Raw genomic sequence first — 26,750 nt, forward strand, 5'->3', positions numbered from 1 at the left:
TTAAAGAACGACAAAAAACTTCTTAATAAACAGAAATCCTAAAAGACAATCAAGAAGTTGATCCACGACTTTAACTTCTCATTCGTTCTCAAGCTTCGGTATCTTCAAAGATGCAAGACTTTTTGCCTCCTTTGAAGACGCGGTTGAAGACTCCAAATCAATGGAATCAGGTGGGCTTTCAGACTTACGTTTGGCCTTATCATTGTCAGGTGTAAACTCAATATCAATATTTGGAGCAGAAACATCAACAATTATAGCTGGAACATGAACATAATTACAACATCAGAATGTAATCAATCCATCCATTAGTAACTTGGTTAATAACATATTAATAATAAGTAAAGTAATTGAAATTAACATGTTCAACCTTTCAAATAATGAGTAAGTAAATTCATGTACCTTGGATTTTGGTGTTGTTTCCTCAGCTACACTTTCATTCACATCAACTTCATTATCAGATTCTTTATTCATAGCCAAATCATTCTCAGCCACTTCAATCACACGAACTTCTTCATTCACATGCACTGCGTTCACATCAAATTCATTCACAGACACATCAATCACATCACTTCATTCTCATGGTTTTCAACATGAACTTCACTGTTCTCAAGTCCCAGCCTATTAGCCAGCTGATCAGCAACATATTCAAGAGTTTGTGGGTCATCGGTCAAGCGGTCGACTGTATATGCAGAATAGTCGTAGTCAAGATTAAAGACAAAGACACGTGGCTTTATACAAACTCCTTATGCATAAGAAGCACAAAGTCATCAGGTACGAAAGTTGGATCAACGACATAAGATTTTAAAATTGGAATAAAAGATTTATTATGTGAAAAAATGCAAGTAATAGATTGAAAGACATTAAGTAGACATCACATGGCACACACATATATAGTAGGGTCAGGAAAATAAGATATATAACCCAATGTTTACCACATCCATCTTTGCACGTAACCAAGTGCAAGACCACTTTAGCATTTTTGCCAAATTCTTTTCAAACAGAACGAATGAAGTGATGTTGAACCGGTGCGATCCTTAAAACGAATCGTCATGCGTACTCTGCAACAATACCTCAAATAAATAAATGGATCAAAAGTAAAAAAAAAAAAAAAACAGTTACTATACTCTGTTATCGAAAAGTAATAATTTGTATACATATTATGTAATTTATAAATGAATTGTTACATTTATACCGGTTATCGACATATTTCACCCCACCACAATGGTCAAACTCATATACTGTGTCGCCACCAGATACAACACATTTGTTGCAAGCTTTTTTGCCACAAGCTAAGCACATGTATGAGAGCCATCCATCTTCATTTACATGGTTTAATGACATCTGCACTGGTAACAAAAGCAGAGGCCTGTATGATTGAACAAAAATGTAGCATTTGAATTACAGAAATAGAAGGTGTTGATAAAAGCATACTTATAAAGCTCTACCTCCCTAAGCTGGTCTTTAGTGTAATGAACACTGTCATGAAGCTCGAATTGAGAATCACTGTTCTACATAATAAATTCAATATGTGTAAATGAGGAATATGAACATGGAAAAGTAAAAGTAAAAGCACCAGCTTGCTATAGTACATTATATATGACATTGTAGAACCCTACTTGATTATTTATATAAGATTAACTAAAAAACAGAATAAAAATTTCACCCTTTTACCTACTATTGAAAAAGATGATATTTGGCAAAATCCAATGCACGACCTTATCAAATGGAACATATTATTATTCTAATTCTAACTAATACTTGCTTATTGCTTATTTTAACATTCCATCCTAACAAAACAAACCCCACTGTTCCACTGAACTTAACACTGAAATCAGTGTTACATAAAGAAAAAAAATGGTTTCCACTTAATTCGATCTTGATCTTCATAACCTAAACCCAAAACAATATCAAAAATTAACTACAAACATGATCAAATACAATATTTTCTTGTTTTCTATCAAACACACCAAATTAACCAGGTAACCACAAACACAAGTCCATTTACCTATGGGAACCTCTTCAGATCTATACCCTAGAGAAAACCCGTAAATCTTGCAATACATAAAATCAATAATAATGTGTTGCATTGTACAACCTAAGCTAAATTAAGAAAATTTAAAAGCATGTATTCATATTTATATCATCAGTTGAGTTATATTCATTTTTAAAGATAGTTTATATATTTTTTACATAAAAAAAAAATCTGAAACGATAAACTATCATAAACGGATTATACTACCACTTTTATCACCCTTGTTCCAAAAAAATTAAAAGTTGCTGCCGATATAAACAATATATATGAAGAAATTTAATCGACGAATCAGTTATATTAATTGGACAAAAATTGAAAATCATACAGATAAATCACATATATCATAGTATACATACCAGCTCATGACATCCCGATCGTCATTGATATTTAATCAATGACAGTTTAGAATTCATCTTCCTAATTTTTTTCATATTATAAACGGATCTGGATCAACATTCGTGGAATCATTATTCATTATACATCAAAAATATAATGAATTGAAATTATAGGTAGTGTATTAAAAACCTGCAAATCGAATGACAAAAAATGAATGAATGTTTATGAATCGGAAGTCAAAAATAGAAGAAAAAACACCATTATTAATCCAGTAATCTATGCATCAATGGACAGAGGAAGCATCGATGAAGAATTTCGGAAGATCTTGAATCCAGTAGTCTATTAATCCAGTACGCTGTTGATTTAATGATCAATGGCTTCCCTGATTTCTTCAATTTTCGTATTCCTGTAAGTGATTAATGATCAATCAGTTTTAAACAAAAACTAATGGTGGGAGTTTTGGCAACGTAATCAGTTAAAACCTTCAATTCAATTGAATAACCGACGTGGGTACCAGTGTAATTTGGGAACCTAACTGCCTGTAGAAAAGCTAAATGACGCGATACGGATCAGATATACATCAAGAAATGTGATCTAATGGTGAAAGTTTTGACATGTGTCCTTTTAACAAAAAAAAATGTCATCATAATTTTTTTCTAATTAAGGATAAGAGAGATTTGCAATTAAGGGACGTATATCTAGGCTAAAGTTTAATGGGCTTCAGCCTATATAGCCCAACCCAAATTTTCAGCCCATACCATCTCAGCCCAGCCCACTAAAGTCATCTCACCTCAGCGAGAAAAAAAGTAGATTCCAAATTCCGTAACCAAAGCTCCTGAGTCCTGAAGCTTCAACTTCCAATTTTATTCCAACACACACATATATATAAGAAGGAAAAAAAGTACACATATCACACCGATCGCACCTCAAACTCATCTTCAAATGATGATTCAATTAACCGATTGTAGTGGCCAAGTAATGGCTAGTTGAGCCCTTACTAGATTCGTAGATCGATAATTAGAATTCAGATCTCAAATCGAAAATTAATACTTACTGTATAATTTATATATAGTTACATACATATACATACATATAGATATAGATAGATAGATACATCAAAAATACAGATCTGATTTGGAGTAAGTGATGGCAGGCGCGGCCTCTGCGCTGTTCCTTCTGGACATTAAAGGCCGTGTTCTGGTGTGGCGTGATTACCGTGGCGATGTATCTGCACTTCAGGCTGAACGTTTCTTCACTAAGCTCATAGAAAAAGAGGTTTGTTTATATGATATGCTTTAATTTATCTTTAACTGTATTAGAAGTAGGTTAATTTAGATAAGTTGCTTGTTCAATAATATTCTGTTTAGCAAGTTGTGGATAAGTTTACACTTTGAATGGCTGTCAGATCTATGCTAAACATATACCTCTTGAAATTACTGAATTTTCCATACATTGATTTAAATGTTTTGTATAGTTACGTTTCGATTTGAGCTGTACTGGTTGGTGTAAAGTTGCAGTTAATTAGTATTTTAGTTAAGATTAGTTCTGTGTTAAATTAGCTCCAATCGGATGAGTAACAGCTATGCTTATTGATGATGTATTATCTGATTTGTTTATGGTGTGTTGCCTTAGGGTGATCAAGAACTTCAAGATCCTGTTGTGTATGATAACGGTGTTACTTATATGTTTGTACAACACAATAATGTATATCTAATGACTGCATCAAGACAGAACTGTAATGCCGCAAGCCTTCTCCTGTTTCTACACCGTGTAGTCGATGTAAGCACTATTTTGTAGTTAAATGTAATACCTTTCATTTCTTTATTTATCATATGTTTGTTATTTGTTGGCGACAGGTATTTAAGCATTACTTTGAGGAGCTAGAGGAGGAATCACTTAGAGATAACTTTGTTGTAGTGGTAAGCTTACTTACTATATGTGATACATTTACACTAAATATGCCAACTAGAAGAAGCATAAGCCCTGACGTTGCATGATGTTTTGCAGTACGAGTTACTTGACGAAATGATGGATTTTGGTTACCCTCAATTCACTGAAGCGAAAATTCTCAGTGAGTTTATCAAGACTGATGCTTACAGGATGGAAGTTACACAGCGGCCTCCCATGGCTGTTACAAATGCAGTGTCCTGGCGTAGTGAAGGGATACGATACAAGAAGAACGAGGTATGCGCGGGTCTAATTTTTCTTTAGAGTCTAATTTTTCTTTAGAGTTTGGTTATCATGGAAATGAGACTACAAAATTACTCGCTTGCTTTGATTAGGTCTTTTTGGATGTTGTGGAGAGTGTGAATATACTCGTCAACAGTAATGGTCAAATAGTAAGGTCAGAGGTTGTTGGCGCACTGAAGATGCGTACTTATTTGAGGTAACATGATTTATAATAACTCTGTTTTCCAGATAATGTTAGCACTTGACACTAGATGTTACCATATCTGAATTTATGATTTGTTTGCTTTATTAAGTTGTAACTTATAGGTATTCAAATGTATATGTTTTTTGGCATTTTCTAGGTAACACGGTAATAGGCATGGTAATTGTCTAGTGGAAATTATCAACTTGCTACCTAATCTGGCTTGGTTTTCATGTTATATGTATGGACTAATAGTTAACCAGCAACTTATGCTGTATGAGAGTATCTTCTTCAACCTTGCACGTCAAAAAAAAAGTATTTTTGATGCATAAGAACTGCTAATATAGGTCTTTTTGAGCTAATAACATATACATTAGTCATTAGCTACAAGTTTGTCTCTAAACCTGATCCTTGGTGTCAGGAGTTTATAGATGCTTCTATATATTTAATCAGAAAGGGTTTGTGAATTTTTTTCTTGTTCTGTCCCTAGCAATTTAATATTGTTGTATATATTAGAATAACCAAGTAATCAAGCTGTGTGTACAATTAACATGTATTGATTTTATAAGGGCAACTCTTTATAATTTCATACTCTTCCACTTAAGAACCGCTTTGTTCCTGAACATGGGCTTCACTCTAGTGAGAATAAGCTTATTGTATTTGCTATTAAAATCTAGAACTGAGAACCAAATATAGCAGGCTCTGATCCTGGTTCGTTTTTTTATTATTTTTAATAGTCGGGTTATTTTTGCACATGCGTTGTAATATCTTATTTTCACATGGTTGCTTAAACATCACTAAGAAACAGGAAAACCATGTGCAACAACAAAATAGTGACGTTTCATTACTTGCAGTGGTATGCCTGAATGTAAGCTTGGGCTGAATGATAGAGTATTGTTGGAGGCTCAAGGACGATCTTCTAAGGGGAAAGCTATTGACTTGGATGACATCAAGTTTCATCAGTATGTTCTTCTATCTACTTTTCATTAAGTAAATAGCAGCCTCAGCATTTTCATATTCTTTAGATTTGTAAACTCGACCCACCTATTAAAAATGGTTTATTTAAGATGTTGTTGTATCTCTAACGGACCTACATAAAGCCCATAACATTCAAAATCCTTTCATTCAAAATCAAGTTCCATTTTTGTACTAATGTACTCTCTTTGTAACCATAGTTAACACACTAGTTACTTACTAGAAATTGATGGGGAAATCGGCTTTGGGATCACACAACCCAACCAAATCCATTTCTACCTGTTAAAAAATTCACTTGTCTTCATATAAATATATTTCTGCACATACTTTTGTGTTTCCTTTATTTATAAATATAAATATAAATATATATATTGCCATCAGCTGATGCTCAATTTTCAAATTGATATAGGTGTGTGCGCTTGGCACGATTTGAGAATGATCGCACAATATCATTTGTACCTCCTGATGGAGCTTTTGACCTCATGACATATCGACTCAGTACTCAGGTTCTTGCACTTCCATAACCAGCCTCAACATATAATCTAGCCCCATGTTTCTTGACAATTCTGGAGCATTTTTAATCTTCAGGTAAAGCCTTTGATATGGGTCGAAGCTCATATTGAAAGGCATTCTAGAAGTCGTATGGAAATCACAGTGAAAGCTCGGAGCCAATTTAAGGAGCGCAGGTAAAGATATTATTTGAATGTTCAATTTTCCAACTCCTTTGTTAGAAGTTAGTTATAAAATTTACCCTTGATACGTTTACCATATGGGTGGCATTACTCATTAATGGTTCAATTTTGGTTGTTTTATCTCAAATGGGTCAAACTGAAATTTAAAAAATATAGCTAGATGGGGAACTGAAAAGATGTAGATTGTATTGTAGTAATATTGCTTTTGTAGTCTATAGTTAACACATTTCTCATCTATAATTATTATTATCTTCATATAAATAGACAAGAAGTTTTTGAGAGCAAATCATGCCTGGCCCATGTTCTCTTGTACTAAAATATGACCCGTTATGTTCTATACCCTACTTTATCTAACTTCTCACTTCTAGTTTACTGGCTAAAACGTGAGAGCATCGATTTTCACTCATGATTAAACCTTAGAATTTTGATTTGGCAGCACTGCAACAAATGTGGAGATTGAATTGCCTGTGCCTGCTGATGCCACTAATCCTAATGTTCGAACCTCCATGGGATCAGCTGCCTATGCACCAGAAAGTGATGCACTTAGCTGGAAAATTAAATCTTTTCCTGGTGGCAAGGTAACATTTTTTTTAATCCTTACTGCCTATTTAGTAATTACCATAGTCAAGTCCTAAAAGTCAAGTATCCAAAGTAAGTTTACCGATTAGTCAACTTGTTGGATGTATGTAAATGTGGTGTGTACTGGATGATGTTATAGGAATACATGTTGAGAGCCGAGTTCAAACTTCCGAGTATAGAGGCCGAAGAAGCAGTCCCTGAGAGAAAAGCTCCTATTCGTGTGAAGTTTGAGATACCCTATTTTACAGTTTCTGGAATTCAAGTAAGCCTTCCGTTGTTCTTTTCTTGCATACTTGTATAGTAAATATAATCTCTCATATATACATTTATAACTACTTCTGTTTCGATCAACTACAAGTACGTTAAAGTTAATTTAAAATTTGCAGTTCTCTACATTATGTGAGATTAGTTTTAATAGTGGATAAATAGTAGAATGGATGTGCTAATGGCAGTATAGGTGTATAATTGATGGATTTTCTTGGTAAAAAAATCTAGGTGTATAAAAAATTCTATTATATTTCTATTATTAATTAATATGTATAAATTGAATTGCCAACCGACGTATTTGGCTTACATCCCTTATCAGCTTGAAGTAATAATTTTAACTACAAGGATTGATATTTGATACCTACACCGTGCAACAACTTGTTTAACTCTATCCTTGTTGCGATAATTTGTCATTATTTTTTGAATTTTTTGTAGTATGATACGAAAGTAGGCTTCATTTCAACTTTAGGCCAACTTACATTAATCTTTGGCTTTTATAGGTCCGTTACCTAAAGATCATAGAGAAAAGCGGTTACCAGGCTCTTCCATGGGTGAGATATATAACAATGGCAGGTGAATATGAACTAAGACTCATGTGAAATCTTATTCCAAGCAAGTGGTTTGTATTTAATTCCGAATGATTTTGGATTATAAACAAGTAGTATATGTTTACAATCTAAATCAATTGTTTGCAAGACCATAGGCCATTTTCAGGCATCAATATTTGTATTTCTTTTAAAAATTTGTTGCCTGTACCAGCAGAAATATGTTTGTGATGTTTACTTACAAAATGTTATACACGCACTTTTGAATATTACACTTCTTTGCCCTTTTGTATTTCTTTGCTATTTTAAAAGAAAAAAAAATATTTCCATAAACAAATGACTCTGTATACCCTTTTGCCTTTTGTAATAAACTAGAAAAAATTCGACCGCGCGTTGCTGCGGTTGTATTCGACGCGCGGTCGAATTTGGATATACGTTGTTTGGTACCTAATATATCTAGTAGGTTGGGTTGTTTGTTGGACGTGTATGTATATGTATGTAAAGCTTTTTTAACGATGTCCGTTTCGCGTATAGTTAGTCGCGTTGTGTTCGTAAAATTATTTTGAGTTGAACGGTGGTCTCGGAAAAATTTAACTCGCACCGAGCGAGAATATAGGGCCCGTTATTTAGCGTTTTTTAACGATGTCCGTTTCGCGTGTAGTTAGTCCCGTTGGGTTCTTGAGATTTTTTAGAGCTGAACGGTGTTCTCGGAAAAATTTAACTCGCACCGAGCGGGAAGATATGTCTCTTTTAAAAACCAGGTGGAGTTTATTAATTAAAATAAGAATTTGACATTTTGTACCCCTGTTTTGGGGGGTGAAGTTGCACCCTGTTAAAACTTGGGGGGTAAAAGCTATTTTTTCCATTTTTTTTTTTTTTGTCGTTTGTATTTGTTTGTTGGTCAAAAAACGACCAACTTCATGGTGGCTATTAGTATATATTGAAATGAAATTGAAATAAAAGAGAAATTACATGAACAAGTAAAAAGATGGTGCAAAGAATATCTAAGCAACAATTGGGGTAAATTTCAAACCCCAATTGTATTTACTCATAACCTTAACTACTCTTGAAACTTCACTTAAAAAATGTATCTACTATTCTACACTTTGCCATTGGTATATTCGAATAGTAAGTGACGTCATGCGTATATATGGCTCTACAGTCATCCCACCTAGGTATCTTATTGAACAATAATAATGGTGAAATTGTTCTTCTTTTGACATCTTTGGGCTTCCGTTGTGGTTAGTGTAATTGATAAATTCGTAAAGGTAAGAAAATAAAGGGATTTGAACCCAACTTGTATAGTATAATCAGTGTTGCAAAAGTCGGCCGACTTGGTCGGCGCGTCGTTTTTAGGCATGACCGACTCGTCAACCGTAAAAAGTCGGTCAACTGTAAAAAGTCGGTCAAAGCCGGAAAAAGTCGATCAAAGTCGGTCAAAGATTGTCAAATTCGGTCAATTTCTATATAAGAAATTGTAATATTGTTAATAATTGTTAATTGTTCATGTTTATTGTAAATGTAGTTTATATTTTAAGATTCGATTACAATATAATATTATATATGAATATATATTTAATAAAATTATTTTAAAAAGTCAGCATTGGTCAACGCCCGACGAGTCCCCTTTGCGTCACCGTCTCGACCGACTCGTCCCCCAAGGTCCCGACTGACAAGTCCCGAACTCGCGTCTTTTACAACCTTGAATATAATAACTTAATTTTTAATGTAATAATTACCATATCATAATTTACTTAGATATGGGGACCGACGTAGCATACTATGAAGGGGCAATAGGGGTAAACAGTTCCCGATGATCGAAACTTCTTATTCTCGTTTTATGTATGTTTTTTAGGGTTTTTCAAAAAATTTAACGTTTTAACCCCATCAAAATCATGTATTCGGTACCTCGACAATCTATGCTCTACATTTTGTTTGGCACATAGTAATGCGAGTAATAAAGAATAAGCATATAAATTTGAAAATACTTAGCGGGGAGGGGGCTTTTAACCGGACATGCCATTAGATTGGTCCGGATTACTTTCAGTGCAGCAGTTGGAGACGGGTTATGCAACTGCGAGAAATGATCGAATGGGTGGTTTAGTCCATCTGAGTGATCTCAAACCGCTGTTAAAAAAAACAAAAACGTGGGAGTAACATTCTTTTTATTAGTTACGCATTGAAGCAAAAGGGGTCTAAAACGATATTACCAAATCATAAGGGGGTATTATGCAAATTATTAATAGCTCAACAAATAAAAAGCCAGCTGTTACTCTGACCCCTAAATTGGAGAAATTAAGCGGCATCTAAAACCCTAGCTCCGGTAATTTTAATTCATGTAATTATCTGTAATGCAAGTTATAATTTCGTTTTTTTTTTTTCTTTTCATATTATTTGCTTTGACCATCAGTTTAACATAGTAAGTGAGTTTCCGATCGAGTTCGAGGTTTTTCACAGGGTTTAAGCTTTAACTGATTACCTCAGTCCTGATGTTACACTATATTACCGAGTATATAAATGCTTAATTTAGTTTATTTAAAATTGGTGCAATTTTGGCTATAGTTGGAATTTGTGTTTATTTTTACATAAAATAGGTAAAAATAGAATTAAGATATTGACAAGGTTTTGCTGTTGAAAATTGCATATGTGTGTAGGTATGTATCCATTGAAATGTGTAACAAATTTAATTTTAAAGACATGGATTAATTTTCTCTTTACAAGTAGTTTTAGAATTTGGTGTTGTAATTTTTGATTGATAAAGGTTTTAATTCCAGATTAGAATAAAAAAAAAAAAAGTGTCAAACAATGGTGGATTGGTGGATATCTTTAGTTGGAGCAGCAGTACCCGTATTAGTAGCAGGTCAAGCAATAAGAGTGAAGAACAGGAGAGCAGAAGAACAAAGATTGAAAAGTGCTCGAGGCCGTGAGAAAAGTTCTGATGATATTTTTGTTTGTGAAAGGGTGTGCACCTCAAAAAGGATGTTAAAGAAAGTTGGTGCGTTTTCCAAAGACCCGATTCCCGAAACTTGTGTGACTGTTTGTGGTGTTTCGGAACTTGATGCTTGTGCTGATGCATGTGCGCGGACTGTTTGTGTGAACCAGCATCAAGTGCCTAATTGGAATGATATTTGCTTGAAAAGATGTCAAAGTGAGTGTCTAAAGCTATCAAACTCTTCGGCTATATTACCGTAATGTTGTTTGCTTAATAAGTAAGGTGCAATGAATCTTTTGGTTGGTGTTGTGAAATGTGATATGAAATCTTGATGATTGAGTTTTGTTCTAAACACACGTCTCTTTTGATTCTGTCAGTTTCATGTTAACAAGATGAAAAAGGTAATGCATCATTTGTGAACAAAGTGTACAGTCAGTGTTTATTTTTGAAATTTATTTAAAAAGTCAACGTTAGTTAAAATCCGTCTCGTCTCCGTCTTGACCGTTTTTCTACCGTCTCGACCGTTGTTGACCGTCATTTTGGCGATTTTGGCGCTGTTGACCGTTTTTAAAGCATTGACCGTTTCTTTAACCGTTTCTAGGTCCGTTACAACGGTAACATGGTAAAACCATTGTGACGTCCGTTGCGACGCTAGTGTCGGCCGTTTTTTACAACACTGGACCTGCCTAAATAATCTTGTTAGTGGCTGCCTAAATAATCTTGTTAGTGGCAGGGACTAGTTTGGGACAAAATAATAAATTTGGTAACTAGGAGTGTAGGAATAAAATGGGAGTGACTAATTGGGCAAAAGTTGAAAAAAATAGGGACTAATTGAGCAATTATGTCTTTATTTTAATTATTAAATGTGTCTTTATCTTTATTTACTTTTCTTTTTCGTCTTTTTATTTCATCCGAAACCAAACCCTCAACCTTATTCTAACCGTTCAAATTGCACCTGAAAATGGAGCAGGCAGCCTTACACGATGACGGCGAAGTCAATCAGAACCTCGTTCTCAACAATACAAGCCTCGATTCTTATTTAGCAACGTTAGTCTCCGATTCCTACACAGTATCTGATTTAAAACGTTCATTCTAATCCCTAATTTAATAAGTGTGCTAGCATTCATTGCTGCTATATATTGTTTCTAGTTACATGATGATATCTATAAATTTGAAATTAAACAAACTTAGAAACAATATTAAGCAGCAATGAACGCTAGCGCGCATATTAAATTAGGATTTAGAATGATACCTTTGAGATTGGATTTTGTGTAGGAATCGAAGACGAATGTTGCTAAATGAGAATCGAGGCTTGTATCGATGAGCACGAGGTTCTGATCGACTTCGCCGTCATCGTGTAAGGCCGTCGGCTCCATTTTCAGGTGCAATCTGAACGGTTAGAATAAGGTTGAGAGTTTGGTTTCTGATGAAATGAAAAAAACGAAAAAGAAAATTAAATAAAGATACACTTAATAATTAAAAAAGACAAAATTGCTCAATTAGTCTGTTATTTTTTTCAATTTTTGCCCAATGAGTCACTCCCATTTTATTCCTATACTCCTAGTCACTAAATTTATTACTTTGTCCCAAACTAGTCTCTGCCACTAACAGGATTACCATGCAACGGATCTAGAAACGGTCAACATCAGCCGAGATGGTAGAAAAACGGTCGAGACAGATGTTGACTAACGTTGACTTTTTAAATAAATTTCAAAATCAAACATTTCAATCATAAATATTTCAAATTAAAGGCAAATATCTCTGTCTACTTTGAAATATATATAAAAAGTCAACGTTGGTCAACATCCGTCTCGACCTTTCCGTTGTGACGTTTTAAGGTCCCTACTGTCACGACTCCGTCTCGCGTCTTTTTCAACCTTGGCAGGGGTAGACAAAATGCTACAATGTTGGAAGGTCCATTAGGCGAGGACGTTAAAGAGACTATCCTAAGAGAAGATGAAGCCGATATATCACCTTCAACGACCGAATTACGACCGAATTAGATGAAGTGAATTTGTATTCCCGACGTATAACGGGTGACGGTAATACTGAAGTATAACCGGTAATAGTATTACTGAAGCTTGATATACTTTGGCACACTAATATACTTCCAGATGATGACCATGCTGAAACATGAAATATATCAGTATTTATATTGTTGATGTTAAATAGAAATTATGATTGTTGTAATGAGTCTTTGTATTTGATGTTTGGGTTAAAGCCAAAAATAGGCTACAAACTTACACAAATGTACCGATGTCGCCCACAAACTCATTTCCGTCCTACTGTCGCCTACAAACTTTCAAAAAGTGTATCGATGTAAACAAAAACTTTCAAAAAGTGTACCAATGTAAACAAAAATGACTTGCTACCGGCTAAACTGATTAAAATCAACACGTGTCGTTCGTGGATTGGATCTTAATTCTTAAAAAAAAAAAAAAATAGGTCAAAATTAATATGTAACAAGTCAAAACTATAAAATGTTGATATTAGCACATTTTTTGAAAGTTTGTAGGCGACAGTAGGACAGAAATGAGTTTGTGGACGACATCGGTACATTTGTGTAAGTTTGTAGCCTATTTTTGGCTTTAACCCTTTATGTTTTTAACTGAATGTTTATATGAAAGTTAAGTTTTTATAGGATTATTTGTTTCTAGTTGATTTCAATTTCTACTTGCAACATAGATAAACAGAAAAAAGTACCGAATCCAAATGAGAAAAACAACAGAGGTTGAAACCGAAAAAATTGAATCCAAATATGAAAAGAATCGAACCATTAAAAACCGGGTTCAAAACCGAAAAACCAGTTCCAAAAAAAAAAAAAAAAAAAACCGATCCCATTTTTTTTTTTTTTTTGGGAACCAAATTTTTTAAAGCAGGAACCAGTTTTTAAGCCAACAATCAGCAAAGTGCTTCTTCCTTGTTAATTTCCCGGAAACGACATATACAACATAACATTAAATTTGTTAATCCCACATATTTCTCCCAAAACCCATATCTGAAGACCTCAACATCCAACCCGGATACACCTCGTACTTTACCTAAATCCAACACCAGTTCTATAAAAACAACCAACCCTAGAGACTGAGAAAAGAAAATCCAAGTTCTTAAACAATTCTGTAACAGTTTAAAACGACAAAAACTATCAAATTCACTAGTCTATTTGCATACAAGCTCAGTTTTGTCAATACGTAGAGGCCTTGAAACGAGTTGGAGTAAACGTCTCAATCAAGATTCCCTACCTGTCTAATGAGATCAATTGTACTCCAACTTTCATCACCAGTCGTGTAACGACAAGACCTTTGACTTTGAAATTTCGAATATGTTTGACCATGCATTATACCCCGATAAATTTGTTGAGCAGATATAACGGAAGTTGAAGCCTTGTGGGATTTTTGTGTTACATCTTGCGTTATCTAGGTCGGGTTGCTCATGATTTGAAAAGCTATTTAACGGTTCGGATCTGGTTTACTTAAAAAAGGTTGACGGGTTTGGGGTGGACACTGAGGTGATCTATATGAAAAAAAGAAAAAAAAAGAAACATAAATAGACGAATTTTTCCTATTCAAATGCAAATTACCAGAGTACATATTTCTTTTAATTCATTTACTAAAATGTACGCTCTGCGACTGTCTGAATCTTTCCCTCTTATTACCACCAACATGTGCATCTAATCAGGTTCGATCCTCTTGTGATAATATCCTCAAGCGATAATATCAAGCCGATCATCAAGTCGCCTTGATGATAGTTTAGGACTTTAGGCCTCAGAAATAAAAGACTGTAGTAGAAATGCATTGACTACATGATTTATAAAAATATAAAAAAATATATAAAAACCTCGTTATATATTAAGATTCACCAAACAGTCTTTTCCTAGGTTTTAGGACTTCAAATATTTCTTGCCTATTTTCAAGCTTCAAAATGGAACATACATCAAAAGACTACCCAAAAAAAAGCATGAGAAGAACATATAAAAGCCGGTTGTACCCCTTAATCTGACCAAAAGAAAGTAATTCAAGTGTAATAGAAAGCCTACCGAACACAAGAATTGTAGTACCAGCACTTACAAGCTGAGCAAAAGATATTGACAAAATTACCCCTGAAAAATTATATGGGTTGACTCTCTGGAACAAAGTCAACAGGCTGGCTTTCAGTATTCTCAACCTGTTTTGATGCAGTGAGCCTGGCTTTCTTGAATCTACTTGAACTTCTTAGAAGGTCATTAATTGATGTGTTCTTTGGCCTGCTCCTATGAACAGTTGAGCGATAATTCAAGAACTATAATAAATACAAAGAAGAACGACAAAAATTGGAGGAAAAATTATAGTATTTCGTAAGCACTGGGCAGCATGGGTCGTGTTTTTAGCTCAAACACAAATAAAGATTAGCTAAAAAGGCAAAGGGCCGTTTAACGTCGGTATATGTTTTATATTTCAACAAAATCGGATTTATTCGAAGATTCTGAATATTAAAAAAGTAACCATATATATTCAACACATCAGTTACTTACAAACATGGATTAATTTTTACAAGGTCAACACAACTCAACCCAACCTGGCTCATTTCTACCCATTACAACCAGGACCTGTATTAACCAGTTGCCTACCCTGCCCGACCCTCTTTTCATATCTATATTATCCACCTCGTATACAAGAAGGCAAAAATCAAAAAGATATATGTATATGTATATGTGTATGTATATGTCATTAAACTTACTGCGAGCTTAAAGTATTTTTTCCACCAATTTCCTTTCTTTTCACAGCACAAGACCCTGAGACAAATTGAGATTAAAGTTAAGAACTTATAAATAAATATATAAATCATCAATAAAGAAAATATACCCTTTCTTCTTGAATCTATGCTAGAAGCGCTTTCTTCAGATGATGACGGTGCGTTTCTTGAAGGCGTACGTGTGCTCGAATCAGAATTTACAGCCGAATTATCATCATTGCTACCACTCTCATCAGTATCGTTCCCGAATATATTTCCTGGTGTATTCAGTAAACTTTTTTTAACATTCTGTGAACTGTTCACAACCAATGGATTTTTCTTCACGGTTTTAACCTGAGTTTGACCCGAAACCAATATCGGCTTGTTGGTTTTTTGGTTGCGGAAACTTTCTGAGGTTGACCTTGATTCAGCTGCTGCTGCTGATGGTCCGTTGTGTCCTTTTTTACTGGTGTCAACTTTTCTGGTCTTTGTTGGATTTTTCATTACATTAATAATATTCTGGACCTTTGATTCTTTTGCCACATCAGCAGAAACTTTGTGGGTTTCATTTATCAAACATGATTTTTGAGATTGAGTCGTGATACCATCTTGTTCTCTGTTCTGCTGCTTATTATCAATTGACGTTTCAACAACAGTCGGTTCTTTTGTTTTCTTTTTTGGTTTATTCTGTTGATCACCAGAAACAAAGTAGTTTTTAAAATCAATTTCATTAGATTTATCATTCGGGATATCAACTTCATTAATAACATTATCATGATTTTGTTCCATCTGAACCTTAGAAACTTCAGAGACATTCACATTTTTTACAGCCTCTTCGGGAAGATGATGAAGCTCAACACTTCCAACATTTTCTGGCCCGTTTTTAGGTTCGGGTGAATGAGGTTTACTCGACTCGTTTTCATTTCTCCCAGCAGATTTTTTGGCTGTCTTTTTCTTTCTGCTTTTCTTTGTACAATCATTCATCTTCTCATTCGGCTTTTCCAATTTATCATCATTGACACCTTCATCATTCACTTGATTTTCTCTCTTTTCATCTCCTGAAATTCTGACATCAGCGTTGATGTCATCATTTCTACCATTCTCACCATGCAAAGCAATCTCAACACTTGCTTTCTTTTCAGGCGGCGGCAAAACATTTTCCTCGTTTGTCACAGTTGCAACCTCCTTATGCTTCACAACATCTTTTTTCTTTTTCTTACTTCGCCCAATATCTTTTACTACTTTCGGTAAATTTTCTTCAACAGTCTCAGTTGGTTTTGAAATTTCCACTACTTTCACAGTAATATCACTTTTATTTGCATTTTTGACAAGCGAATCATCTTCAAATGTTTTCTCGTCATTTTTCTCATCTAAAACTGGAGCAGGAATTGAAGACGCATCACACACAAAATTATCAGCGTGTTTCACTAGCGATTCATCTTTTTTCTTTTTACTACTTTTTTTAACATCTTTTATTTTTTTAACTTCAACCACATTCACAGCAACATCACTTTCCTTAACAGCAACAACAAGAGAATCATGGTTACATGCGATTTCCGAAACGTCAATCCTATCATCATAAATCAAACCAACTCTGTCTTCATTTTTCTCATCAATAACTTTCTCATTTAAACCTGGAGCAGGTATTGTTGAAGATGTAGGACCTACAAGTAATCCGTCACTGTTTTTGGCAACGGACCTCTTTGACTTTCTCTTCTTACCTTTCTTGTGCTTATCAATCTGCTCACCGACAGATTCCGGAAGTGTGGGTCCCACATCTTTTTGAGACAAATCAATAGCATCGTTGTTGTTTATGTTGTGATCTTTATTGACGAGAACTGTCGGTCCCACATGATGATCAGCTACTACCGTTTTCTCTGAAACTTCATTCCTTTCTGCAGTAACGTTGTCATTATATCTTTGGTCGTTTATTTTCTCATCTAACACCGGAACAGGATCAGGAACTGCTGATGTCATATTACCGACAATATTATCAGTGTTCTTCACTAGGGATTCATCTTTCTCTTTTGTAACGGTTTTCTTAGACTTTTTCTTCTTACCATCACCCTTATCTTTCTTATGTTCTTTTATCCGATTACTTGCAGACTGCTGACCGATAGAGGCTACATCATGTTGTAATGAATCATTAGCATCCGCATTTGTGTTATGAAGCTTTTTAATGGAAGATGTAGAAGACACTTCATTTTCAGCTGCTTTATTTTTGGAACCTTCCAGAACAGTCACTGATGAGAGAATTCAATGTTAGTCTAAGCGTAATATAATTCAGTTAATTTGTGTATATCAACACATAGCATTCAAACCAGCTGGGAAATAAATAACTTTACTCAAGGTTATGATACCAACACTAAGGGGATATTATCTTAATTAAATATAAACAAAGTAGTTTATTATTAACATACTTGATTTAGTTCGGTACTACAGAAAAAGATACAGTATAATTCAAATATACACCATGTCTTGTTAATGTAAATATCTAATATGTATATTATTAATAATTTTTGAAGTAGTTGGAAAATTGATGTACATACACTTGCTCAATGTTATATTTCTAACACCGAGGAGAGATATTTCTTAATTATACAAACATGAAATACATGTTTATCACATTTTGCTAGTCGGGTACTAAAGAAAGAGACACAATACAACGTAAATGAGTATAATTGTGTTCTATGTACTTACTGATCGGTGAAGAAGGTATTTCATTTTCCGTAACTTCTTTGTGCACCAGTTCATCGTTTTTCTCCTTTTGAGATGTCGCAACAACAGGCATCTCCTGCACTATATTGTTATCCACGACCATTGCAACAACAGATACATTTTCATTTGCTTCAGTATTTTTTCGAGAACATGAACCTTCCCCAACACCTTCTACAGCAGGAAGAACAGCAGTTTCTACTTGATCAAGAACAGAAAAGTTCTCATCTTTGTTGATTATCATATTTTCGTCACTCAAATCTTTACTTTTCAATTTGTGTTCGAGCGAATTCTGATTGCTTATGCTAGCTTCGGTGTCTTTTACCTTATCGGTATCAACCCTTATCACTACATTTTCATGTGAAACATTAACATTCCCTTCTAACTTTTCAATCTTGCGTTTTTTCTTCACGAAAGAACTCTCGTTATGCATTTCACGTGTTCTTTTCTTGGAACCAATCTGCTCATTTACAGCATAAGGCTGCTCATCAATCGAACGACTGTCTGTTAACCAAGGCAATGCTAACTGATCACCGACCGTATTTTTAACCATATGTTGAGTACCACCATCTTGCTCTAACCGGGAAACATCTACTGAAACATACCAATTCTTCTTAACACCCCAAAATGCAGTCTTAATACGCATAGAGTTTGACAAGGGATAAAAGATTCCTCTCTTTTTTACCTGCACATTAAAGAAAATATAACCATCACTAGATAGCCCAGTGGTTGGGGCCCTGAGTTCCTTGCAAGAGGTCTCGGGTTCGAATCCTGCCTATGACGAATATTTAGTGGTGGCCAGGGAGGGTTTGGAAACAGCGGGCTGCATACATCGGAGTATGGGGTTGGATTACTCGCCCTCACGGGTAGCCCGAACAGGGACTGACGATGCTCTAGCATTATTAAAGTGAGAAAATAATACCTTCAACCATTTGATTCGAATATCTCCAATATCAGGGTAGAACTGACGATGCTCTAACATTATTTTCTCTGCATTATAAAACCACAATCACATTATTAGAAAAATGTATATGAATGGCTACTCAAACACATTAATATCACCTTTCACCTAGTGGCAGATCAAGGTTTCGTAGTCACTGGTGTCACTAGTTAAAAGTTCAAAAGAAAAAATTACATTATCCAATGGTGCCACACACAAAAAATTACACTATCCAGTGGTATCACTAGTTAAAAATCCCGAAAATTTTTCACCACATCGGGTATTTCAATGGTAGCCCGTGCTACAACTGGATACAATATACATCCGCCCTTGTTCACCCTAGACAGCTGAAAAACGTTCATCCACACTAAGTATTCAAAACTGCTTATTATAAAGCGCACAAACACTAAATAAACACATAAATACAACCTTTAAAAAGATGTTCCCTAAATAAACAAAAGTAAGCTAAAGACTAATATTTTGATGTCAAAGTAAGGTTTTACAAAGGAAAACTACCTCCAAACTCAAAATAAGGTTTTGCAAATTTTCAAAGATGACAGATGTAAACAAGATACACGAAATGCCTAAATTACTAAGGACATATATAGTAATGAAAATAGGTATGTAAATAAAGTACAGTTAATTTCATGAATCTGATATAAACATATAAACACATTACGAGAGTATGAATCTAAAGTAGAGTAAATTTCATGCAGCTGATATAATCATATAAACACATTATGTACTATATTAGTAACGACTAATTACATGATGAAATATGAATTTAAAGTTAAACAACTATTAAATTAGGGTTTAGAATGATACGTTTGAGATCCGATACTGTGTCGGAATCGGAGACGATTGTCGCTAAATGTGTGCCGAGGCTTGTATCGATGAAAACGGGATTCTGATTGTCTCCACCGTCATCTTGTACGGGTTCCGGCGCCATTGACGAGTGTAATCTGAAGGGTTAGAAAGTTTGATGGCGGAGTATTTGTGTGTGTTTAAGGTGAAATCCCCATTTTTTTTTAGGGTTTATGCTGTGCCTAAGGTTGAGGGTTTTGTTTCACGAAAATGGAAGAAAATGAAAAATTAAATTAAAATTAAATTAAAAGCATAATTATAACAAGAGTTGAAGTGGCAAGTTTTTTTTCCCTATCTTTTGATTTTTTTTCATAAATATTAATATTACTTAATATATATATATATATATATATATATATATATATATATATATATATATATATATATATATGAACATTTAAAAAAAATACACTATGGGAAGAACGTTATCATTTTCGGGAGACAACGCTCGAAAAAATAACATATACGGAGTAACATTCATCGTGATGAATGTGTAAGTAACTAGAGGGGGTGAATAGTTACTTAATACGATTTTTAAAACTTTTTCGATGATCAACAAGATTAGAACAATCCTTGATCACTTTAATCAACTCAAACCAATGTGTGGTGTATTTATGTTTGTAATAATGCGAAATGTAAAGTAAAGAACATAAACACAAGGATTTATAGTGGTTCGGGTGGATGTTAACTAATCTACATTAATCCACTCCCCGATTCACTAATCGGGAGTTTTGCTTCACCAAGCACCCTTCTTCAAATCCGGTAGAAATTCGATTTACAAGCTTTGTACTTCTCCTTAGACAACAAACCTAATTCTTCTATCCCTTTGAAAAATTACCTCCAACTTAGATCAACTTGTCTTCAATTTGGACAAGTATTAATCTACAATGAGATTAATCAACTTCCTAGTTCCCTTTAAGAAAGACGATGACTAAGCTAGCATATGCTTCTAATTACAAAGTACAAAGGCTCACCCTTTTCTAGTGATGACAATCCTAAGACAATTCTAAGGATTATTACAACACTATGTAAACTCACAAAGATAATAATTTGAAAATAAGTTTACAAAACCCCTTCTATAATCTATGAGATTATAGAACTTCTCTTGCTAATCATAAACATATGTATAAGTGTTATGTTCTTGTGATTTTCTGATGATTTTAAGTTGTAGCATGCAAGAGGTCCAAATCTTCAAAGTTCTCCAAGTCTTGCTATTTATATGGAGAGATAAAAAATGGTCGTTGATGCGGCTTGGACCACGGTAGACCGTGGGTCGACCGAACGCGGTCCAGTCCAAAACTCCTATCTGTTGTATAGCCATTTGAATCAATTTTGAACATTAATCTTTGGACTCTTTACTTCATTTAACACCTACAAAAGATACCCAACATTATATACACGTACTATATGCATTAAATGTCCATTTACCTTAGATGTATTGCCTTGATAGTGACTTGTTGTAACATCCTCAATCGGGCCTAGATGTAAGATTACTAGATTGCCCTTAAGTTAGCATTGTGTTACTATATGCTTTTATTTTTATTTAATATTTGTTATTATTTAATGATGTGGTTAGGACCAGTTTGTGACAAGGGTCACAGAACAGGTTTGTTTATTTAGTTTGGACTTCGTTTGGGCTACCAAATGATGTGCGAAAGATATCAGATAACTGATAAATACCCGTGTGTTGCACTGTGTGGGAAATTAACCTAAATTAAGTGACTAGTCTGTGTGTTCTTCTTCTCATTTCTAGAAAATTCCCAAACACACCCGTTCTTCATCTCCCTCACCTACTTCAAACCCTAATCCTTGATTCTTGTTTTAGAGCTCAAATTGTTCATATCTTTGTGTTCCTTGTGATTCACTGATTCTTTTAAGGTAAGAATCACAAGCTTCCATGCTTTAATCTTTGAGAAATTTAAGGTTTTGTGTTAGTTTTCATAAATGTGTAAATTTGTGTCAAAACAAGTGGTTTAAGTGTTGTTATGGTCAAATTGTTGTGGGTTTTGAGTCTATAACAAGTAGTGAACAAGTTGTGCTCGATTTTGGTGTTTAAAACGAGCTCTAGATCGAGATTTGAGGATTTCATCTTGAAGTCCGTAGCCTTTGTTCAGTTTCTGATGAAGATGAACACACTCGGCCGACTGTCGGTCGACAGTCGACCGACTGAGGGTTGAAACGGCCGATTGACGAAGACAACCGACCGACTGTTGAGTGAACCGACCGACTGAGATTTACCTTCGGCCGATTGATGTAATACCAAATGAATAGACCGACTGGGAAGGTCAGTCGACCGGTTGTGTAGACAGTCGACCTACTGTAAGAGTCAGTCGACCGACTGAGTGTCTTGGGCAGAATATTTTACCTAAGTGTTGATTTTTAGCCGTTATGCTGCCCGTTTGTATTTCGATGTTTATGATGTAAATTTTGAAAGTGCATAAGTGTTAAGCAAAAAAAAATTTGCGGACAGTTTTTGATACAAAATTTATATACTGTGTTATTTGATGTTAACGAACAGAAACTAACTTGTGGATATGTTTTTCTCAGGAGAAAAGGATAAAGAGAAGGTTCAGTGATTAGATAGCTGAATACCTTCTCGTTTGCTGGTAATCGGTGAGTGGGACTAACTGGAGAATATAGTATATAGAAGCATGTTATATTATGATTGCCATGCTTGTTAGATATACATATTGTTGTGGTTAGTTAGTACATTGTGATGACTGCATGTTGGTTGATACTTGTCTGCTGGAGCCCAGTGCGTCCCTATTGTGTGGTGGCCTCGGTAGGAGAGATTAACCTGCGGGTTGGGTTCCTCATGTGGTGGCCTAGACAGCCGTGGTGTATATATATGTGAATGACGCGTCCGTCGCGTGTGGATTATGTATATACATGCGGTGGTGGAGGAACTTCTGGTAAGCCCCAGTCCGATCAGCTGGTGGTTAATGGTTTGGCCGAGCCGCCAGAGTCTCTGTAGACGGCACTTGGGTGATGTTTGTGTGTTAGACTATTGTGACATGATTAGTATAACACTTATGTATGCTATGGTCTGTAGTTAGTCGTACTCACTTAGCTTCGTGCTAATTCCCCTCCATCTCCTCCCTGAAGGTTGTTAGCTTTTGTAGATAGTGCTTTTGGGAGAAGACGGGCATGATGATGTTATGTTTGACAAGGTTAACTCTGATGTGGTCTTTTAGAATATGAACCGTGTACTTTTGAAAACAGATTGTAACTACATCTTCTCCGTATAAACATGTATTTTGTAATGACACGTGACACTGGTTGTCTTAGCAATAGTTAATGTTTATTTTGTAATTAATAAATCAATGCTTCCGCCACGTTTAAAAAAAAAATAGCGGTGTCACACTTGTCATGCTCAAAGTGGAAAGTCTAACATTCTTGGATACAAGTCATGATAATCATTTGAGGCAATCTCAGTTTTGTCATAATCCTTTATTTGTAATTAACACATTTGCTAAATCCCTATTGGTTAGTCAATATGTCATTGATGACAACAACCCACTTTAATCACAAAGAATGCTAGTATTTCAAATTTGAAATTGTTTGTAATTAATTAAGTGTGTTAATGATGTCTTGACAAGTTAAGCAAGTAATATTTGATGGAAAATCGTGTGTACTTTTAACAATTCAGATTAACGCAGCGGATAGTTAAAATAATAATCTTTTATTATTTTAAGAACAAGATTTATAAGATTAAATAACCACTTATTTATTAAAACATAGCACACGATTAATCAATCTCATAGATCCAATTACACCACTAATAATTGTCTAGCTATAATAAATTCACAAAGTGGAGTTAACAATATACCTTTGCGAATTGATGTACATGAGTGGGTTGAAACGAACCAACGAACCGCCTTTAGAAGAGAAACCTACGATATTAATTCTACTAAATTACGAAGGTAAGAGATATTCAGAATTCCAAACCCTAATCGCCGACCAGCGATCGGTTCTGTTCACCTCAATTGAATTGCACGGCGGGAACAAACGCCTCTCACTCTTCACTTCGCCCAACATGCCTTCCATTCAGGACCACACCAACGTAGCTAAGATCGCTACTACAATGTTCGTAACGAATTTCCCTCACAATTTCAGAATTAATGATCTCAGAGATGTATGCAAGGAGCACGGTACGATATTGGACGTTTACATCGCTCGAAAATTATCCAAACGTGGTACCAGGTTTGCTTTTGTTAGATTTATTAATGTGGAATCTGTGCGGTCCCTGGAACTCAAATTATCAGCTATTTGGATCGGTAATTTTCACTTGTATGCTACCCTAGCCAGGTTTGGGAGGGATGAAGCAAAGAAAAACTCAACCAAATAGAATATTAATGATGGTTCTCTTCCAATTCATCCATCTAGGGGTCATAATTTCGATAACTTCCCTCCGTTAATGGGAAATTCTTTTGCATCCGTTGTGTGTGGTAATATTGGTAATATACCACATCCTCAAGTTGAAAAATTAAATGCATATACTGGTTTACCCCAGGTTGTTAAGTCTCTTGTGCTTAGTGATGATGATCTCATCTTACGTAAAGATGCTCCTCTTTTATTATTTGCTAAGGTTAAAGAACCTGAATTGATCACGCACATTTGTCGTATTTGGAATGTTTTAGGTTTCACTGATTTGGTTATCCACCATCTGGGTGGCTCTTGGATCGATATCGTCTTCCCCAATCCAGACTCGATGGAAAGTTTCAAGGTTAATGAATCTATCCTCTCGTACATCGAGGTCATCAAGGAATTCGATGAATGTTTCACCGTCAACGAAAGAGCGGTTTGGATTGACATTTCTGGATTACCCGCTTGTGCTTGGACTGATGCAAGCTATAGAAAAATTGTGCTCATGTTTTGCTATACTTCGTTCTCCACTAATCATAAAGGTGATCCCGAATGTGGAAAACTTTGTATTATCACCAAGCGTATGGATTACATTCATGACGTCATACCTATTACTGTTAAGAGGAAGACTTATAAGGTATTGGTTCGCAAAACATCTAACTTTGTTGCTGCGATTCTTGGACTGGAAGATGATAACTCGTCCACCGAATCTTCCGATTTTGACACCGAAGGTAGTAGTCACATTCCTTCATCTAAGTGCAATAGCTTAAAAGGGATTGAATCTGTGGCTGATACTTTTGAGCTTAACAATGTTGAGCAGGAAGAACGTGCACCTAGTCCTATTTTATTGAAAAGGAAAATGCTCCACATATATCAGATAGTAACTTTGGACTAGAGAATGTTGAACAAAATGTTAGTCCATTGGAAGCAGAGAGTAAACATTCACCTATGGTGGACAACTCTCATTCCTCATCTTTATCTAAAGCATCCGGATTTAATGGAGTACACTTTCATTCTCCTATTGGTTCGTACAGCAACAATGGTAAACCTATCGATCCTTTAGATAACTACTTGAAATTTAGTGAGGTTCTCGGATATGACTTAAAAAACTGTTCCATTGATCTCAAAAAGGTTGTGTTAAGTATGCGTGGATTTAACACGATTTAATGAATCTAAGGTCTTTAAACTTAGGTGGAGGGGTGAATTCAAAAATCAAACAAAACTGGGTGTGTAAGTTATATACAGAGCATGCCATCTCACTTTTAGGTATTCAAGAATCAAAGTTATGTTCGTTGAACCATTTTTCTGTACGAGCTTTATGGGGTAACTATCACTTCAAAGTTGCCTCGTCTAGCGCTCATGGCCGTTCGGGTGGTATTTTGATAGTTTGGGATCCCTCGGTGTTCACCAGTAGTAGAATTATATCTTTTGCTAATTTCTTAATTGTAGAAGGGAATTTTTCTGGTAGTACAGTTAAGTGCTATCTAGTTAACATTTATGCCCCTCAAAGCCGCATCCTTAAACGCCGTTTATGGGATTATTTGTCCTCCTTCATGGCTAATAACTCTGGTGAGTTCATTATTTTCGGGGATTTCAACGCGGTTTGCTTTCCCCATAAGAGGTTCGGTACTCAGTTCTGTCACTTGGAAGCAGCAGAATTCAACAATTTCATTGATCGAAGCAGCCTAACAGATTTACCTTTAGGTGGCAGACCTTTCACTCGGGCCAATAAGTCTCTTATGCAAAGGTCCCTTATTGACAGATTCCTTGTCTCGAATGGTACACTCTCTCTATTTTCGGACTTGAAGGGACTATTTTAACCAACTTATGGTCCGACCATTGTCCCATAATCCTTAAAAATGAAGCTTTCGATTACGATCCTCACCCTTTCAAGCTTTTTAACTCATGGTTCATGGCAGAAGGTTTCGAGGAAACCGTAATCGCTGCTTGGAATGATGTCAATATTCATCTTAGCTCCAATCCTCAAATTCGCTTTAAAGATATGCTCAAAAATGTAAAACAAGCTTTGAAAAGTTGGAACAAAGACCTGCGAGAAAAAACAGATATTGAGAAGAGTGAATGCTCGAAACAGGTTGCTGATTTGGATTCTCAGTTGGATGCAGGGGTTGATCCCTCTACTCTCGCGACCACACGCGTTTCTCGACTAAAAAAACTTTCTAACATTGAGGTAATGGAGCTGCAAAACTTGGCGCAAAAAAACCAGAAGTTGAATCATAGATTGGGTGACGAAAACTCTTTTTTTTTCCACACTTTGATCAACCGCAAGAGAAAGAAATTACAAGTTGCAGGGGTGATGCACAACGGTATGTGGATCTCTAATCCAACAGAAGTTAAATCGGTATTTCTCGATTTCTTCACTAAGAAATTTAGTGCTTCAGAATGTGCGACTATTATGACCCCAAGTCG

The 26,750-nt window shown here is 35.2% G+C and overlaps 2 protein-coding genes across 2 annotated transcripts; both read left to right on the plus strand.

Moving 5' to 3' along the window:
- The first annotated feature begins 3,471 nt into the window (after positions 1–3,471).
- Positions 3,472–8,076, plus strand: LOC139872071 (AP-1 complex subunit mu-2-like). The gene is made up of 11 exons (XM_071859874.1): positions 3,472–3,643; positions 4,001–4,147; positions 4,225–4,287; positions 4,376–4,552; positions 4,651–4,754; positions 5,594–5,701; positions 6,124–6,220; positions 6,303–6,400; positions 6,843–6,984; positions 7,125–7,247; positions 7,753–8,076. The coding sequence occupies exons 1-11, from the start codon at positions 3,515–3,517 to the stop codon at positions 7,849–7,851; spliced, it is 1,287 nt and encodes a 428-aa protein (XP_071715975.1). The 5' UTR covers positions 3,472–3,514; the 3' UTR covers positions 7,852–8,076.
- Positions 8,077–10,576: 2,500 nt separating this feature from the next.
- Positions 10,577–11,042, plus strand: LOC139873482 (uncharacterized protein At5g64816). Its single transcript, XM_071861413.1, has one exon. The coding sequence runs from the start codon at positions 10,603–10,605 to the stop codon at positions 10,987–10,989; it is 387 nt and encodes a 128-aa protein (XP_071717514.1). The 5' UTR covers positions 10,577–10,602; the 3' UTR covers positions 10,990–11,042.
- The last annotated feature ends 15,708 nt before the right edge of the window (positions 11,043–26,750 follow it).

This window comes from Rutidosis leptorrhynchoides, chromosome 10, assembly GCF_046630445.1.
Source record: "Rutidosis leptorrhynchoides isolate AG116_Rl617_1_P2 chromosome 10, CSIRO_AGI_Rlap_v1, whole genome shotgun sequence".
In the NCBI taxonomy this organism is placed as follows: domain Eukaryota; kingdom Viridiplantae; phylum Streptophyta; class Magnoliopsida; order Asterales; family Asteraceae; genus Rutidosis; species Rutidosis leptorrhynchoides.

Coding starts and splice junctions, on each gene's coding strand:
- LOC139873482 (XM_071861413.1), top strand. CDS start 10,603: ATGGTGGATTGGTGGATATCTTTAGTTGGAGCAGCAGTACCCGTATTA.
- LOC139872071 (XM_071859874.1), top strand. CDS start 3,515: ATGGCAGGCGCGGCCTCTGCGCTGTTCCTTCTGGACATTAAAGGCCGT. Junction 4,553..4,650: donor TACGATACAAGAAGAACGAG/GTATGCGCGGGT, acceptor TGCTTTGATTAG/GTCTTTTTGGATGTTGTGGA. Junction 6,985..7,124: donor AATCTTTTCCTGGTGGCAAG/GTAACATTTTTT, acceptor ATGATGTTATAG/GAATACATGTTGAGAGCCGA.